Here is a 17,349-nt window from a genome sequence, read left to right on the forward strand (position 1 = left end):
AGCAGTACATCTTTGATGTTTGAAGTGAAATGCAGACGAATCGATTAATTAAGCTTTAACAGTAATTTAAAGAAACTTGATCCCATAAAAAAGTAGAACAAAAATGGTTTATTACATATTACAGACTATTACTCTGAACCATCATTACTGTAAATTATTTAATCATTTAATTTTACTTTATCTATTTTTATTCAATGTTAATGACAAACTGACCATTGTTCTGTACCCCTCTGCTGAAATAAAGAAAACTGGATCTAGATAAGTGGGGATTACCATTAAGTTAAAATACAGCATTAATCAAACATTAATAAAGGCATTAAAATGTATTAAACATATATATATTAGCAAAATTATCCACATTTCCTAAATGTTTTGCTCTTACAGAAGAAAACAATAATGCTGCATATCAGTCAAATACCGATCAGAAATGATTTATCAATATCACAGTATATTGTTTGTTCTGGTACTAGGTTTGTTGCTAACCCTGCATTATCATGTTCACAATGTAACAGTAAATTTGCAATGCGTTTTAATGAATTTTGTCTGCGATTTTCACTTTAAAAGTGTTCGTGTTCTCACCTATGACCCGTCAGTACAGCAGAGCGGTCTCACACTCCTCCACCGTCCCGCTACACGAGTCACACTGCAGCGCCGCCGTCCGATACGCCTTCCACACCACGCTGTTCTTGTGGCACACAGTCCCCCCACCCCTCTTCTCCTCTGCTTCATTCCGATTAATATCCCCCACACACACCCATTCACTGGACACGCTCACTGCCCACTTGGAGTGGTCCTCCGTGGCCTTGAAGGTCTGCTGTTGGCCGGGAGAGAGCATCTGGATGTTCAGGACTTTGTAGCTGGGGGAGCAGTCGGAATCCAGGACACCGGTTGATCGGCGCCAGAACTGCACCAGCAGGTCCGACTCCAGAGCTGGAGCCACCCACGCGTGATAGAGGTCTCAACAAAATAAAGACAAACAAGCTTCAAAATCATTCACTAAATATATCCACGCGCTGGATTAAAGCCTGAAAAAACTGCTGGGTGATACACAGCAAAACTAGAATATCACGATGCAGAATATATATCCTAGAAGATATTTCAGTTTCTGAAATTTATATTTAAAGTATATTTATGGTGTGAAACAAGAAATGGTTTCCATGCAACAGAAAGCAGTGGGAATCCTACAGATACTTTATTACATTTCATAATAGGTAATAAATAGATGCATTTACTTAAGTAAAATACTGAAAGATTTGTACGTGTACTTTGTTTTCAAATGGTATTTTCCCTTCTATTCAAGCACTATATTTGAATTTACTTTTCATATTTAGTAACGGTTTCTTTTAATTTTACATGTGCCATGTGCTTTTAGCACTTTATTTTACATCAAAAGAATAAAAAAAGGAGAAGAACAGAGGCTACAAACAATGTTTACTACTGTTCCATATTGTAATCAATATATGAACTACTCTTTGAAGCTGCTGTTTATTTATTTGTTTATTTTTTACTTCTATTAAAGTTAGTTTGGTTTTTTTAAAACTTAAACGTTATCTAAATTTTACTGAGTGGGTTTTTATATGTAAAAGTTCTCATCCTTGAACACACACCTCCTCTAGCCTCTACTGCATGAACTACTCATAGGCTTTCTCAAAGATTCCTTCAGTTCCTTCTGCCAGTGGGTGGAGCTAGAGGGACTCTCACAGCAAACACTTACCATTCTCAAAAGCAGCTCCTTTAGCAAAGCTGATGAACTCCTTCCCGCCCAGTGAGAGCAGGGAGACGCTCTGATTGGCTGGGGAGGTGGAGCCTGACGGGACGCTTGAGTTGCTCCTTCCTCCAAGGCTGTGTTTACACATATTCACCATGGTGGGCACTGAGGAGGCCAGAGCCTCAGGGATGTCACAGTCATAGATATGCGGCTGGTTGATTTTCAGCTGCTCACCTGTGGAGCACATTATAACTTTTACAAAGAACTAATTTAACCATTCACCTCACGTGTACATCAGACGTTTATGTAATAAGCAAATAGGGCTAGACAAAGAAGCTGCAGAGGCTTTAATCACAAACACTTTGAATATTCAAAACAGAGGGCAGCATTTGTTTGTGGTGAAGTTTTACAGGTGGAATGATCTATATTACTTCTCTCTACAGGAACATTTTCCTCCATGTTCTTGTATTTTTCCAGTGAAGTGTGTTTATTGTTTGCATGGTCTAATGTGCTAACATTTCATCAATAAAGTGACCACATTTTAAACCTGACTTCCTCAAATTGATAGCACTCCACAGTAACTCAAATATAGGCAAGAGGCAACATTTCTATAGGCTGAAAGGGTGTTTATATATAAATATACGTGTGTCTGAGTCAAACCAGTCAAATCCAGGCTGTTGTTAAAGTTTCCATTCCATATATGAACTGTGGGTCATGACAAGCACCTTTTTAAACTTTACATACAACTAATGTACAGCTAAAAAACAAGAAATAAAGATAATTCATTATCTGTAAGCGCTTATCCAGTTCAGGGTCGCGGTGGGTCCAGAGCCTACCTGGAATCATTGGGCGCAAGGCGGGAATACACCCTGGAGGGGGCGCCAGTCCTTCACAGGGCAACACAGACACACACACACCTATGGACACTGAGTCACCAATCCACCTACCAACGTGTGTTTTTGGACTGTGGGAGGAAACCGGATCACCCGGAGGAAACCCATGCAGACACAGGGAGAACACACCACACTCCTCACAGACAGTCACCCGGAGCGGCAATAGATCCCACAACCTCCAGGCCCCTGGAGCTGTTTGCCTGCGACACTACCTGCTGTACCGTGCCGCCCATAAAGATAATTACATTTTCAAAAACTATTAGCACTGATAGGACAGGTAATTAGGCAACATATTCTAAGTTGTAGACAGCTGCATCCTACGGTATTCACTGCCACAACCAAAAACCCGTATTGGCACATCTGTAGTGCTATGAATGGCAGGTTTCTTGCTGGAAGCAGATACAAAAGCCAAACAAATGAGTATCACAGCAACAAAAGGAAGTGCAGCTGTAAAGTGTCATCGGCATAATGACGCTCACCTGATGAGAAAAGCCATAACCTACGGCTCGGTGAGAACGGCACTGTCACTATGGTTACAGTGCCAGATAGATGGATTACTCCCGCCGTAACTATGGCAACTGCACCCTATGCATGATTTGCTCTTAAAGCATAAGTGATCAATGTGCGGGCTTCCATAATGCGTTGTCTCATGACTCTCCAGTCACAGACACAGTGAATAAAAGCATACATGGCATACATTTTAAGCAGCAGAATCATCAATTTCACGCTCAACTAATCCACACATATGCATGCCGACAGCACGGTACTCTACTGTCAAGTCGTGACAGATGTTGCAAAGTTTGACTCTAAAAATGTAGTATTTAAAAAAAACGTTCATTTAAATATAGCTCTTTACACTTAAATACATTTAACTGATTCCCTTAATTGTCACAAGTATTCTTCTTGGGTTTTGCAGTCAAGCTATGGAGCTGTTCTTTCATTACTTGTCAGGTACTTGGAGCCACTTAGCTCCAGTGCAGAACTAAAGAAGCATCAGACAACAAACATGTCTTGACTGAAATCTTACACGTGATTTAAGGTGGAAAACTGTGTGCACTTGTTTCTTTCTTATGCTCAAAATTCTTACCTATGGTTTCAAAGCGTTCCTGAGGATAAGTAACACAGATAAAGTTCTGGCCGTTATTGATGCCTGTGCTGGGGTACGAGAAATTACCCTCTGCCTTGTGAGGTGGGAAGTGAGGAGTGCTGTGGACCAACCAAATGCCCTGCTTGCCGTCAAAGAGGACAAGACCTGTGAAGAGAATAACAGACAAATGATCAACTGTCAGGTGTCAGCACGCTTTAGGGCAGGGGCTGTCCGAAGTCCGGCCCATGGCATCACTCTTAAGAATACATCATTAGTGGCCCGCTGGCTGTTTTTTCTTTCACCTGACGGTGGCAGCAGTGCGCTAACGTGTAGGATATTGAACCACTGTGTTAATGAACTAAGATAAACTTAAAGGCCATTCATTTCTATGGGCCAACAAAGGAATCCATAGAACGACATTTGGTGATGGTTGCAGCAAAAAAGACGCAAAGTTGACAGTGAGAAGCGGCGATTTCAAGAGAGATGGAAGTATCTGTAGTAAATTTTTGTTTTTCATATTTTTACACTTATAAATAATTTATGAATAATATATATTTGGAAAGGGTGGCGCAGCAGGTAGGTGTCGCAGTCACACAGCTGCAGGGACCTGGAGGTTGTGGGTTCGTTTCCCGCTCCGGGTGACTGTCTGTGAGGAGTGTGGTGTGTTCTCCCTGTGTCTGTGTGGGTTTCCTCCCACAGTCCAAAAACACACGTTGGTAGGTGGATTGACGACTCAAAAGTGTCCGTAGGTGAGAGTGTGTGAGTGAATGTGTGTGTGTGTGTGTGTGTGTGTGTCTTGCCCTGTGAAGGACTGGCGCCCCCTCCAGGGTGTATTCCTGCCTTGCGCCCAATGATTCCAGGTAGGCTCTGGACCCACTACTGAGAATTTAAAACATTTATTTAATTACAATATTAAAAAATGTTTTATTAATTTTCAAGATGTGGGCACTTTCATAAATTATCGTAGGTGAGAATTTCTCTCGATTAGAAAAGAAGCACTCTGTAATTTTCTCAGTACGCCACATGTCACAAAAGCTCTGCAGTAATAAGAAATGTCAAAAACTTATTGTGAATGAAAACGCCATGTTAAACAGTGCCTCTCACCTTTGGTGTGTCCCCCACTCCTGTGTGTATTTTCCAAACGTTGCTCTTCTGGTGGTTGGTCGTTGTAAAGGATATACCCAAGTTCTCTCTCCTGCAACACAGGACACCCTCATTATACCCAGGCACCTCTTTCTAAAATAATTATGATGAGTTTGTGGTGAAATCACTTCACTTGTGCATTCTGAAATGAGATCTATTGGAGGTATAAAAACAAACACGCATTTTTAGAGCTGAAATTGTCAACAATATTCACTGAGCTTTTTTAGCTATGAAAAAAAAAAAAAGAGATTGATTCGCCTCTCATGCGTGCAGCTGCAAAACCAAGACCGCCGAATAAGCAAAAATACTCTGAAGTACAGGCCAAACCAGTGCTTTCAATCAACATCTCAGTTCTGCAAAAGGGAAATAAGACATCTGCACATCAGCAAATTTAGAATGGGGAAATCAAGACAAAACTGAAAACAATTACTGCCTGCTGAATTGTCATTTTAAATGCAGTCATGGAAACCTTTTACTGCAAGATGTGCACCAGTGCAGTACCTCATACAGTGGCCCAACCGTCCTCCCAAGGGCCCCCGAGACGTCTCCCACCAGCACGCTGCCTTCCACCCATCCTTCACTCTTCTCCTCCAGGAGGAGGTACTTCAGGCCCTGCTCGGGGGGCTCTTCATGTGGACGGGGGAGTTTGTAAAGGTAGAACCTAGAGAGGGTGGGCACACAATGTAAAAACCATGACTCTGAGGATGTTTGAAATAACAAGATGTATTTGTATTGCATGTTGTCATTAGCGCAGCTTTACAGAAATCCAATTCCAATCCCTATGAGACCTTCAGCAAGAATGAGTGTGGGGAGAAAATATCAGCAGTCCTTCACATTGTGTGACAACTTCATGATGAACGGACCAATAGAAATGCTCCAAAATTACTTGAAAAAAAATATTTTTACATTGAAAGGTTATTTGCTTCTGAAAATGTGCTATTTTGGAGACATATATATCAAATTCTCACAGCCATCCAGTGTAAAACCTTTCAAGAAGAGAAGAGGATGTTTATTATGCAATTTAAAAAAGTATTATATATATATACCAACCAGTCAACTGGGTTTCCCTGGTCGTCATAGCAGGACAGTGTGGTGCTGCCGCCCTCTGCTGGCTGCAGTAAAAGCAGCAGGATGAAGAGAAACATGCTGAGAGTGAAAGTGACGAGAACATGAATGACTTTTATGGCAAAACCACTGTATAGAGAAACTTAAACACTTGAAAACTACATTACCTACGGGTTTTAACCAATTCAACGTACGATAAATTAATTTAAACCGAGTTTACACAAGCAACACTGAAGCGCTGAAAATAGCAAGCAACCGTTAACGAGCAACCGTTTTCTTTTAAGGCTCTGTCTAAGCACGAAAAGATTAATATATCAACGAAGTTAACTTCTACCTTTAGCTAAATGAGATTTCATTTACTTCATGACGCTAATTTTGATATTAAAGCCAAGATAAAGCTTATAAGTAAACCAGGATACGCGACCGTTGATGTTGTTGAACCTACCTTCCCTCGTGAGGTATTCTAGAAGTTTCCTTTCACTGAAGTTCACATTTACGTCGCTCGGAAGAGTATGAACAGGTTATTTCACAAAGTTCACTGTTATCTTGAACTTCTCTCGAAACTCTGCTGCCTGTAGTTTGTTTCATTTCCACCTTTAACAAAAAGGCGTTTCCAATCCGCAGCTGTGGAGGACATTGGAGTTCTTAAAGCGCCCATATCTTTAATTCGTCAGACATCTGCTGTTAGCTCCCCCTGATGTTGTGACGTTAATCTGGTTTCACGCACTAAAAGCATTACCTATGCTGTATCTTATAACGCATAAATGGGTAAAACTACTCTGGATTAAATGCGAAAAAAGCCAGCAGTCACCATGGGAACGTGGATAATACACGGGACTTTTTTTAACCACTTGTTCAATCAATGTTGACATTCATTTTGGGATCTCTGGAGGTCACCAACCCACACACAGTGAAACAAGAACACTCAATAAGAATTAAATAAAGATAATAAGAATTATCCCTCCTCTTTGTCTGAATCTATAGCGCTGGACCCACATTTATGTGAAAAAAAATGAGGTTAAACTTTGCAAAACACAGAGGCACAGAGAAACAAGAGCACTGGGTAAATGTGACAAAATATTAATTCATTCATTGTCTGTAACCGCTTATCCATTCAGGGTCGCGGTGGGTCCGGAGCCTACACGGAATCACTGGGTGCAACCTGGTGGGGGCCCAGTCCTTCACAGAGAGAGACCATAACAGAAAGAGAACTGAGCCAGAGCCTTACTCCTGTGTGCTCAGTGTTGGGGTGAACAGTGGGCATCTCATTATCATTTAAAGGAACAGGCATACGGCCCCTGAACTGGGTAAGTGGTTACAGATAATGAACGAATGAATGAATGAATGGAACAGGCATTAAAACCAGCAGTTCTGAACAGCCCTGATAGCAAGGAGATGGTCCACTAGTGTTTTGCACAGTGTTTTCTGGGCGGACCGCTGGTGATTAAACAGAATTTTAGACAAAATGCCACATTTTAGGCGGCACGGTGGTGCAGCAGGTAGTGTCGCAGTCACACAGCTCCAGGGGCCTGGAGGTTGTGGGTTCGATTCCCGCTCCGGGTGATCGTCTGTGAGGAGTGTGGTGTGTTCTCTCTGTGTCTGTGTGGGTTTCCTCTGGGTGACTGTCTGTGAGGAGTGTGGTGTGTTCTCCCTGTGTCTGTGTGGGTTTCTTCCGGGTGACTGTCTGTGAGGAGTGTGGTGTGTTCTCTCTGTGTCTGCGTGGGTTTCCTCCGGGTGACTGTCTGTGAGGAGTGTGGTGTGTTCTCCCTGTGTCTGCGTGGGTTTCCTCCGGGTGACTGTCTGTGAGGACTCAAAAGTGTTCGTAGGTGTGAGTGTGTGAGTGAATGTGTGTGTGTGTCTGTGTTGCCCTGTGAATGACTGGCGCCCCCTCCAGGGTGTATTCCTGCCTTGCACCCAATGATTCCAGGTATGCTGAACCCACTGTGACCCTGAACTGGATAAGGGTTACAGATAATGAATGAATGAATGAATGAATGCCACATTTTAGCACTTTTCCATTCACAGTCCAATTTACATTTTTTTCCTTCATTTGGTTCTTTTGTTATTCTTTATAAATAAGATTAGTAAATAATTTTATTCCAGCACAGTGTCAACATTTTTACTCATTACTATATCTCTCATAGTTGTTGGTAATATTTGTATTAGTTTGTTTTCCAGAATAAAAGTCTCTGTGAATGTAAACTCTGTTTGAGTTATAAATGAGTTATATCCTCTACAGTCAGTGGTGTGACTGCCTTTTTATGCCAGTGGACCGATATACGCTCACTGTCTGGGAGGTCTGTTTAGACAGGGAGAGAATGCTGCTCTGGTGGTCCTTGTAGTATTTTGACCAAGGCCCTAAAACTGTCTTACCTTGTGGAAAATGGGTAAAATGTATCACCTTTAAAGTATCATTTTTTCCATAGGTAGCCTCTAGACCTGCTCTCGCCTATGACCTGCTAGACAGCTAAAGATCTGAGCCTGGAAACTGGCCTCTAATCATTTATACAATCTCAGTTTAATAGGCGCAGATAAATGAACAAATATTTAACAGATGGGAGTACATTTGAATTGATTACATAATGAATAAAGGTGAAGGAAATCAACTATCACATGATGAAATTTAGCCCAAATCTAAAACAGGACAATATGCTCCGGGTCAGTTGTAGTTGGTCGTTGTAAATAGAGGGGCTGTAGGTGTCAGCGGCTTGGCACTGATGCCCTCTGCACCTAGAGAGGTGAGATAGAGTTTCACTGAAGGCTGAGCAAGGTCTGGTACGACTTCACAGTGCGAAGACACACAGCCTCAGGGAGACAGAGGGATGGCCGGTCTTTCGCCTTTCCCTCACTGGCACTTCCTCTTTGCTTCTATCCTCCTGGGTCTCCAGCATCCTTCATATCCACTCATCATTCTGTTGGCCTTGTTGCTGGCTACCAAAGGGGTCCTGACTAATGTGGATGGATTTGCCTGCAATCTAGACTGAAAAGGACAGACCGAGGTAGTAGATTCATTGCACTCCGTGTCATAAATTATGGATTCAAAATATTAGCTTCCCAGGACCATGTGGCTACATCTTTAGATCTTGTTTCTACACAACATAGGTGGGAAGATTGAAGATGTGGGCACCTGCCGCGGCGCTGACTGTAATCTACATTGCTCTACCAGGTAAGTCACTGCTGATATGATTTGATGTAGCTTGTAATGTAGGTTTCATCGTAGCAAAGCTCGGTTACTTTGTACTGCTCTTAATTATTACTGTATACACTCACCAGCCTTAACATTATGACCACCTCCTTGTTTCTACACTCACTGTCCATTCTCTCAGAAGTTCACTTTGTAGTTTTACATTTAACAGACTGCAGTTCATCAGTTCCTCTGCATACTTTGTTGGCCCCTTCCATATATGTTTGGTTGGTAGATTATTCTCAATCCAGCAGTGACAACAAGGGGTTTAAAAACTCCAGCATCCTTGCTGTGTCTGATCCAGCTGTAGCAGCACAGCACACAGTATCACACCACCACCACCACATCAATGTCACTGTATCACTGAGAATGATCTGCCTCCCAAATCATACCTGCTCTACGGGGGTCCTGTGGGAGTCCTGACAATTGAAGCAAGGGGTGAAAGAGGGCAAACAGAATATTAAGACAACAGATGGACTATAGTTTGTAATTGTAGAAATACAACTTGCTTCTTTATGGTCAGTGGAGCTGAGAGAATGAACAGTGAGTGTAGAAACAAGGAGGTAGTTGTGACTGATACTATTATCAGTGACTAGTAGTTTTTTCTGATACTATTAATTAATCAGGCAACATGTATGGAGGAGAACATTAAGTAGTTGGATAGTTGAAAAACTCTGGACATTTTGACGCACTCAGGGCCCAAATATTCATTCATTCATTCATTATCTGTAAGGTCTTATCCAGTTCAGGGTTGTGGTGGGTCCAGAGCCTACCTGGAATCATTGGGCACAAGGCAGGAATACACCCTGGAGGGGGCGCCAGTCCTTCACAGGGCAACACACACACACTCACACATTCACTCACACCTACGTACACTTTTGAGTCACCAATCCACCTACAAACTTGTGTTTTTGGACTGTGGGAGGAAACCGAAGAACCCGGAGGAAACCCAAGCGGGCACGGGGAGAACACACCACACTCCTCACAGACAGCCACCCGGAGGAAACCTACGCAGACACAGGGAGAACACACCACACTCCTCACAGACAGCCACCCGGAGGAAACCCATGCAGACACAGGGAGAACACACCACACTCCTCACAGACAGTCACCCCGAGGAAACCCACACAGACACAGGGAGAACACACCACACTCCTCACAGACAGTCACCTGGAGGAAACCCACGCAGCCACAGGGAGAACACACCACACTCCTCACAGACAGTCACCCGGAGGAAACCCACGCAGACTCAGGGAGAACACACCAACTCCTCAGTGCCCAAATAGTTGTAGTCTAATCGAATCATTGAGAATTTAGAAATGTACCCCACGACTAAAGCTAAACTAGCTTGTCTACTGTTATTCCAGTCTCATGGGGGAGCAAGTGGATGGTGACTTTCTCCAGGAAAGACATTTGCGTCTGGGCTGGAACCACAGTGACGCTGCCCTGTCGCTATGATTACCCATTGCCCTACAACGCCAAGCAGGTGATGTGGTTCCATATAACAAGAGAAGGTAAAAGGGACTTGGCCTATCACACAGATCCTAACCTAGTGAGCCCCTCCTACAGAGACAGGATTAGATACATGGGGGGCCACAAAAGATGCAGCCTGCAGATCTCCAATGTCAAGCTAAGTGATGATGGTCAGTACCACTTCAGGTTTGAGACTGACCACCAGCAAGGTAGATGGACCTCACCAGACTCCATTACTCTTTCAGTAACAGGTAAGAATACAGTTGTAAGTTTCCATATTTGTCCTAAAGCTTTTTAGGTAGTGGTTTCAAGTCCTGCTTTCTATTGGGTTTCTCTCACTATTGCTCAGGCTTTGTTAAATTAAATATTCCAGATACCTGTTGTGAGTACTGCTTTTTATTGCTTGCAGAGCTTCAGGTACAGGTGCATCCAGCACGTGTTAATAACATGTTTGCATCAGGAGAGACGGTGTTTCTTAGCTGTGTAGCTCGAGGCTGTGCTGCTCCCGGCAAGAATTTTGCCCTCTATCGAAATGGAATCAACTTAGGATACGCAGACAAGGTGTCCACCATCTACAACTTCAACAACCAGCATGCAGGTTCCTACTACTGCAGACCAGTACCACCACAAAATGTCCAGTCACCAGAGATCACCCTCACTGTGGGATGTGAGTAGGAACAGGCTCATTTGCTTGGACGATTAGCTACATCAGCTTTCTTTGTACATCTCCCTTTTAGCAATAGCTTAGTGAACTTTTAATTGTATATTATTACTCCATATATAGTTGATTTATCAAGACACAGAGTACAAAATATGCTTACTTGACCTTGCACTACAGCGAGGCTAATGTAGCTAACAGGTAATATAAAGTTTTGATTCATGTCTCTGAGGAAGCATGCTTTCAAGTTAAGGATAGAAGGGAGAACGTAATCCCAGCAAAATTCTTTTTTTTAACAGATGCTCCCCGTCACACAGTGGCACAGGTCAGTCCCCGGGGAGCTATTCCGGAGGGCAGCTCAGTGACCCTCACCTGCAGCAGTGAGGGAGCCCCAGCCGTAGAGAGCTTCGCTTGGTTTAAGGAGGGTGAGAGTGGCAGCGTCCCAGACAGTTTCAAACCAGAGCTCAGGCTCTGGAGTCTGGACTACAGAGATTTTGGAGAGTATTTCTGTGTGGCTCGCAACTCTCTTGGTACTGACCGCTCTCGTCCAATCCTGGTTAACATTACCTGTAAGAGCTTTTTTGCGTCATAACACAATGCTCCGAAAACATTAATGGCTTTCAACTCATAGGTGTTATTATAGCAAATTCACATTCCTTGCTAAGAAAGTAATGACATACATAAGAATCAATTCCATGGTTTACACTAGTGTAAGTTAGCCTAATGCTAATGGCTACACAAAACCAAAACACATTGTTTGCAGATTTTCCTGGTAACTGATCTGGTTTTTAGGAGAAAATAAGAAATTCAGGTTTAAGGAAATAATTTATTAAAAATGGTAAGAAGCTAAAAAAGAAGGTTAGTATAGTTAGCATTATGCTAATGCCGTGATATTTACTAAAGTCAATTAGTTTTCTTTCTTTTGAGGGAAGTTAGTACTTTTGAGAGACATTAATGACTTACAAAGCCTTTTTTTTAGGGAAACCATGTCTGGTGACAAACTTATGTGCTCCCAAAATTGTTTTAGTTATGGCTCAGACGTTTGAACTTTTCACAACCAGTCCTATGACATAGTTCTGTCGGTTTGGGCCTGCTGAGCTGGTGTCTGTTGATGACATCTGCTTACCAGTTCTTGTGTAAGATCATTATTTTTGGCAGAACGACATGTCACACTGGCATTGGTGTGTACTAACGTCACCAGGGTAATGTTCAAATGTACAAATTTAGAACTTATCTTAGATATTTGCATTGAGTGACACAGATTTTGATGTTTTTTTTTTCATAGTAAAATGTATCCCATTTTTAAGTTAATAGCATGGATGGAATTATAGAATGACACAATATTTCTAGTTCTAATTCTCTCTAGCTCTCACTGAGGTCATTTTTAAGTAGCCGTAATGCTCTGGCCTTATTTAACTAAAACACAGACAAAAATATCCCTTTAATAATATATGTTCAATGACATCTCTGCAAATTGTTTACAAAGCAAGGTGGTGTTCATAGTTTTTTATTGCCCTCACAAAGACCCCCCTAAGAACACAAAGGTCCTCATCAGCCCCAGAGGTGACATCATGGAGGGATACTCAGTCAACATTACCTGCATCAGCAACGCCAACCCACCCGTGGAGAAATACGCCTGGTACAAGGTTGGCGGGGGTCAGCCTTGGGCCCGAGGCTCATCTCAGAACCTCAGCTTAACCAGTGTGCGCTCACACCATAGTGGACAGTATTACTGCACAGCCTGGAATGTGTTTGGTATGGGGACATCCTCCTCTGTCACACTGTCTGTACTCTGTAAGTTCTCATTTTTTCTATTTCTGAGAATTGTGCTTGATGCTTTGGGTTGGGTTTGAGCAAAAATCTAAAAGTTTCTGCTATAACTTCAACAGATATGGTGTCAGATGTTAGCTTCTTTATTTTGGAACATGAGCTACAAGTCTAAAATGCCCTGTAGAATTTAACATGTCAGGTTAGCGTTGTTCACACTCTGATGCTGTTTTACAATTCACTTTTGTCTTTCTTACAGTTTTAGACTTGAAATATTAGCTAGTTATTTGAAACATTTGCTGGGGTTGATATTGTCCAGGAGACTGGCCTTAGTAAATATTAGTAATTACAGAATTCTTTCTTTAGAAATGTTGTGTATTGTAGCACTGGACTGAAGTAGAAATGTCATGCTCATTAATCTGCTCAGGTTTCTCTCAGTGAAATGAAGCTTCCTGTCTACCTTCGTTAGCCCTTGAAGAGCTAATCAATCAATCTCTCATTCCCACTTACCCCAACCTCTTTCTCACTTGCTCTCTCTCTCTCTTTCTACCACTTTCTCTTACATGCTATCTCTCACCCTCCCTACATCTACTTCCACCTTCCATCCATGTCTCTGCCTGTCTTTCAGACGCCCCGAAGAACACCTCAGTTTTGGCCCGTCCGTCCAGTGTGATTGAGGCGGGAGCTTCTCTGACCCTGACCTGCAGCAGTCAGGCTAACCCCGCTGTGGAGAACTACACCTGGCACCGGATCAATGCGGCTGACGCCTGGGAAACCCGATCAGGCCCCATCTTCACCATCGCTGAGGTCAGCACAGGGGCCAGTGGCCAGTACTACTGCCAGGCCCACAACCGCATTGGTGTCCACAGCTCCCCTGTCCTTACCGTCCGGGTTAGAGGTCAGTGGAATCCAAAATGGCGCTTATTTCGTAATTGCTCCCAAATGATCAGGGTCATGGTGGGTTTGGAGCCTACCCAGAATCATTGGACATAAGGCAGGAACACTGGCTCTGTGCATCACGAGATCTCAAATTTGATTTGATTGCATCTGATTACAATGTACACAATTTACAGAGTTTGGGTGAAAGTCAAAGACCACTTGTTATTTCCAGTTTTTTCAGTATTTGTTATGTTCACCATGTGTTTATTGCATTCACAGCTGTCATTCTTATCAGGAGAATTGCTTTTAGGTCTTTGAAGAAACCTGCAGGGCTATTTTCAGCACATCCAAAAATCTGTCTTATCACAATTATTATTATTTTTTTGAGATTTAAAGCAAGAGTCACTGTCTTATCTCTCAAGCTATTGCTGTTTATAAATGGATTATGTCTAGCATCCTATCAGAAAACTCATGAGAGTTCATCATTTTTATTTAATGGCTGTTTTGCCTGAAAGTGAAGTAAATGAAAGTTGGTCTCTGACTTTTTCACAGTCTGGGAAGGCTACTACAATCTGTTCTATTGTTACCAATCAATTATGTTGAATTGACACCTTCACGTTTGAGCGTGATGCATCAATTAATTTGAACTTCTTTATGTTCCATCCATTATCTGTAACCGTTTATCCAATTTAGGGTCACGGGGGGTCCAGAGCCTACCTGGAATCATCGGGCGCAAGGCGGGAATACACCCTGGAGGGGACTCCAGTCCTTCACAGGGCAACACAGACACACACACATTCACTCACACCTACGGACACTTTCGAGTCGCCAATCCACCTGCAACGTGTGTTTTTTGACTGTGGGAGGAAACCGGAGCACCCGGAGGAAACCCACGCGGACACGGGGAGAACACACCAACTCCTCACAGACAGTCACCCGGAGCGGGAATCGAACCCACAACCTCCAGGCCCCTGGAGCTGTGTGACTGCGACACTACCTGCTGCACCACCGTGCCGCCCACTTCTTTATGTTGCTTATAAAATATATAATATATATTATATTTATTATGTATAAAGTACATAAACCTCTCATATTGTGGCATGCTGTGAGCGTATGTGAGCTTGACTTTTAAGTCTGAGGGAAAAAATATTTAACACATTTTCATGCTTAAAGAAATTGATTTCATGTTTCCTGACGATTTCTGGTGGATATTTAGTCAAGGCAGGTTAAACCATACAGTATCTTCACTGATAACTGAGTGTGCAGAAGCCTTTCCGTCTCCAGGAGGCTTCAGTTCTGTTTGACATTTCATGTGATTGCGTTTCCCAAATTTACAGTCAGCGGTTTAAACTGTGGTTTATAATTCTGCTTCCCTTGTCACAAGCTTTTATAGCCTCATCACATGTTTCACATCTGCAACTCCATTCTACTTTCTCTTTAATCCTCTTTTCTATTTTTATATTTTTTGTGTCTTTCTCTTCTGTCAGACTTTTGATTTTTGTTGAACCTCTCAGAGTCACTGCATGCTTCAATGTTAAAAAATGTTATTGGATTTTGGCTTCAATAACTAATAAAAAGCTTGGAAATGTCTGAATACTTTGTGAGAAGGAAAGGCTTTTAAGTACACAGTGATTAATATAAGCTCAGTTGGACACAATGCTATCTCTGTACTACATAGTGTTACCATATGATAACAGTTCATTTCTTTAAATGTTTTGCTAAAATCTTGATTCATTACTGAACCAGGTTTCACATCCAGTCAAAATGAGTAGAAGGGCATGTTCGTTTTTACTGTGGTTTCATGTGTAAGTAGGTACAATTTTATTTTATCACATGCCTTCCTGTTGCAGTTTTTTTTCCAGATGCAGATCACATGGTGGGGTCTAGTGTGTGAAGCACATAAAATCCTTTATGGGGTTCAAAATTGATAAAAACAACATGCATAAACAAAAGCTGTTATATTTTCAATCCCTTTTTAATAAACAAAATGATATAAAATGCAATGGGGTTTATATACAATGACAAAAAATAAATGCTACCTCATGGCAACTTCAATCACATTTGGAAATTCAATCTGGAGTACATACAATGAAAGCAATTGAAAACATGTTAAACACATTGGAGAGTGTCATTTCTACAAATTACTATATTCTGAGCAGAGCTGTCAATCTTTTCCAAGTCCCACCCTTTTTTTAACAAGCATTGTTTGACTGACAGGTCGACTGAAGGTGATTGCTCTAGCATCTGCGGTGGGCGTGTCTGTGGGGCTCATCACACTGACAGTGGCAGTAATGATCAGGTGACCATTAGCTCCGTCCTGATGTACAGGTATAATAACCCTATCTATTAAAGCTGAAACTAACCTGCACTCTTTGTACTGCAGCAAGAACATGCACCGAGTGGACACTGAAGCACTGGAGGAGGACAAGCAGGTCTTTCACCACCTTACCTGATTTTATGAGTGGCATAACTGAAAAACTGAAAATTTCCTAGTACATACAATCCATATATGAAAACTATTTTGAATTTTTCATGGTTGTGATGTATGGTTATGTGCTCGCCCATTCAGCCTACAGCAGTTCAGCGGGCCCATTGACGTTGTAGTGATGTAGAGTGTTGTGTGGGAAAACCACACATATTAATATGCACGTTTTTAAATTATTATTGTGGTGTTTTCATTGTCTTTTGTCATTAACACAGCTGGGATCCCCCATGGAAGTGGACAATCTGTTTTATGAATCTCCTGAACAAACATTTCAGCTCCGGAAGATTAAGATGGCGGACATTCCTGTGTGTTTCATTAAACCCTTTTATTCAGATATATGTAAATGCCATATCTTAAATTCATGTTGTATCTTATCATTACTTATTTCACTATTAATTTTTATAAGACTATCGGTAAAGGAAACTAGCATTAAGTCAATAAAAGATTACCACAAGTATCTCCTTATTAAGAGCAATCTGTGCATTGTAAATGAGGTTATTTTTTAAAGTAAAATCAATTGTGAATTCAAAACAAACCACTTACTAAATATATGTTTTTGGGTGTGTACCATAGGAAGAACCAGAAGAAGTGTATGAAAACACTCATCCTGCTATCGTTCCTCTTAAAGAAGCTGTTAATGATCCTGAGGGAGGTGGGAACAATGGGAAAGTCAAGTATGTCACTGTGCATTACTCTCGTATGCCCAGGTCAGAATCTATCCTTTGAACTGAAAAACCCTACTGAAGACAATGCTAACGCTAACGCTAATTTGGTTAGCAGTAAACAAAAACTAGAAGTATACAAATATTTGTTTGTGTAATAACTGCTTGTTTTCCTTCAGCATTTATAGTTATTTTTGTTCTTCCACAGTCTGGACCAAGCGCAAATCACAAAGGTTCCTCTGGATGGCAGAAAAGATCCTAATGGAGGACCCAGTGTTGTTTACTCTGTGCTGGCCAAACACTCATAACCATTTTTATGATGTCAGATATTTTTTCTATTGTAAT

At 41.8% G+C, this 17,349-nt stretch overlaps 2 protein-coding genes across 4 annotated transcripts; one reads left to right on the forward strand and one right to left on the reverse strand.

Annotated features, from left to right (window-relative positions):
• Nucleotides 1-546: 546 nt before the first annotated feature.
• On the reverse strand, nt 547-6,589 carry dnase2 (deoxyribonuclease II, lysosomal). Of its 3 annotated transcripts, none has more exons than XM_066645044.1 (7): nt 6,321-6,589; nt 5,882-5,977; nt 5,333-5,492; nt 4,793-4,883; nt 3,689-3,853; nt 1,715-1,942; nt 547-957 (listed from the first exon to the last, which is right to left on the reverse strand). In XM_066645044.1, the coding sequence occupies exons 2-7, from the start codon at nt 5,974-5,976 to the stop codon at nt 590-592; spliced, it is 1,107 nt and encodes a 368-aa protein (XP_066501141.1). In that variant the 5' UTR covers nt 5,977; nt 6,321-6,589; the 3' UTR covers nt 547-589. The 3 variants fall into 3 exon arrangements, with proteins under 3 accessions (XP_066501141.1, XP_066501139.1, XP_066501140.1); XM_066645042.1 differs by having other exon boundaries at nt 6,342-6,588; XM_066645043.1 differs by lacking the exon at nt 6,321-6,589 and adding an exon at nt 6,064-6,271.
• Nucleotides 6,590-9,013: 2,424 nt separating this feature from the next.
• si:dkey-33i11.1 (B-cell receptor CD22) lies at nt 9,014-17,312 on the forward strand. The gene is made up of 10 exons (XM_066682249.1): nt 9,014-9,062; nt 10,448-10,804; nt 10,963-11,220; nt 11,529-11,780; nt 12,736-13,005; nt 13,607-13,876; nt 16,075-16,156; nt 16,241-16,289; nt 16,916-17,049; nt 17,213-17,312. Exons 1-10 carry the CDS (start codon nt 9,014-9,016, stop codon nt 17,310-17,312), a joined length of 1,821 nt encoding a protein of 606 aa, XP_066538346.1.
• The last annotated feature ends 37 nt before the right edge of the window (nt 17,313-17,349 follow it).

Source organism: Hoplias malabaricus, chromosome 1 (genome assembly GCF_029633855.1).
Source record: "Hoplias malabaricus isolate fHopMal1 chromosome 1, fHopMal1.hap1, whole genome shotgun sequence".
Taxonomy (NCBI): Eukaryota; Metazoa; Chordata; class Actinopteri; order Characiformes; family Erythrinidae; genus Hoplias; species Hoplias malabaricus.

What these genes read in the sequence shown, in the direction of transcription:
- si:dkey-33i11.1 (XM_066682249.1), top strand. Translation starts at nt 9,014, where the DNA reads ATGTGGGCACCTGCCGCGGCGCTGACTGTAATCTACATTGCTCTACCA. An exon ending in CCTTACCGTCCGGGTTAGAG is followed by an intron (nt 13,877 to 16,074) that starts GTCAGTGGAATC and finishes TTTGACTGACAG; the next exon opens with GTCGACTGAAGGTGATTGCT. An exon ending in CATTACTCTCGTATGCCCAG is followed by an intron (nt 17,050 to 17,212) that starts GTCAGAATCTAT and finishes GTTCTTCCACAG; the next exon opens with TCTGGACCAAGCGCAAATCA.
- dnase2 (XM_066645044.1), bottom strand. Translation starts at nt 5,976, where the DNA reads ATGTTTCTCTTCATCCTGCTGCTTTTACTGCAGCCAGCAGAGGGCGGC. An exon ending in CAGGGAAACCCAGTTGACTG is followed by an intron (nt 5,493 to 5,881) that starts GTTGGTATATAT and finishes CACCCTCTCTAG; the next exon opens with GTTCTACCTTTACAAACTCC. An exon ending in GAGTGGGGGACACACCAAAG is followed by an intron (nt 3,854 to 4,792) that starts GTGAGAGGCACT and finishes TTCTCTTCACAG; the next exon opens with GTCTTGTCCTCTTTGACGGC.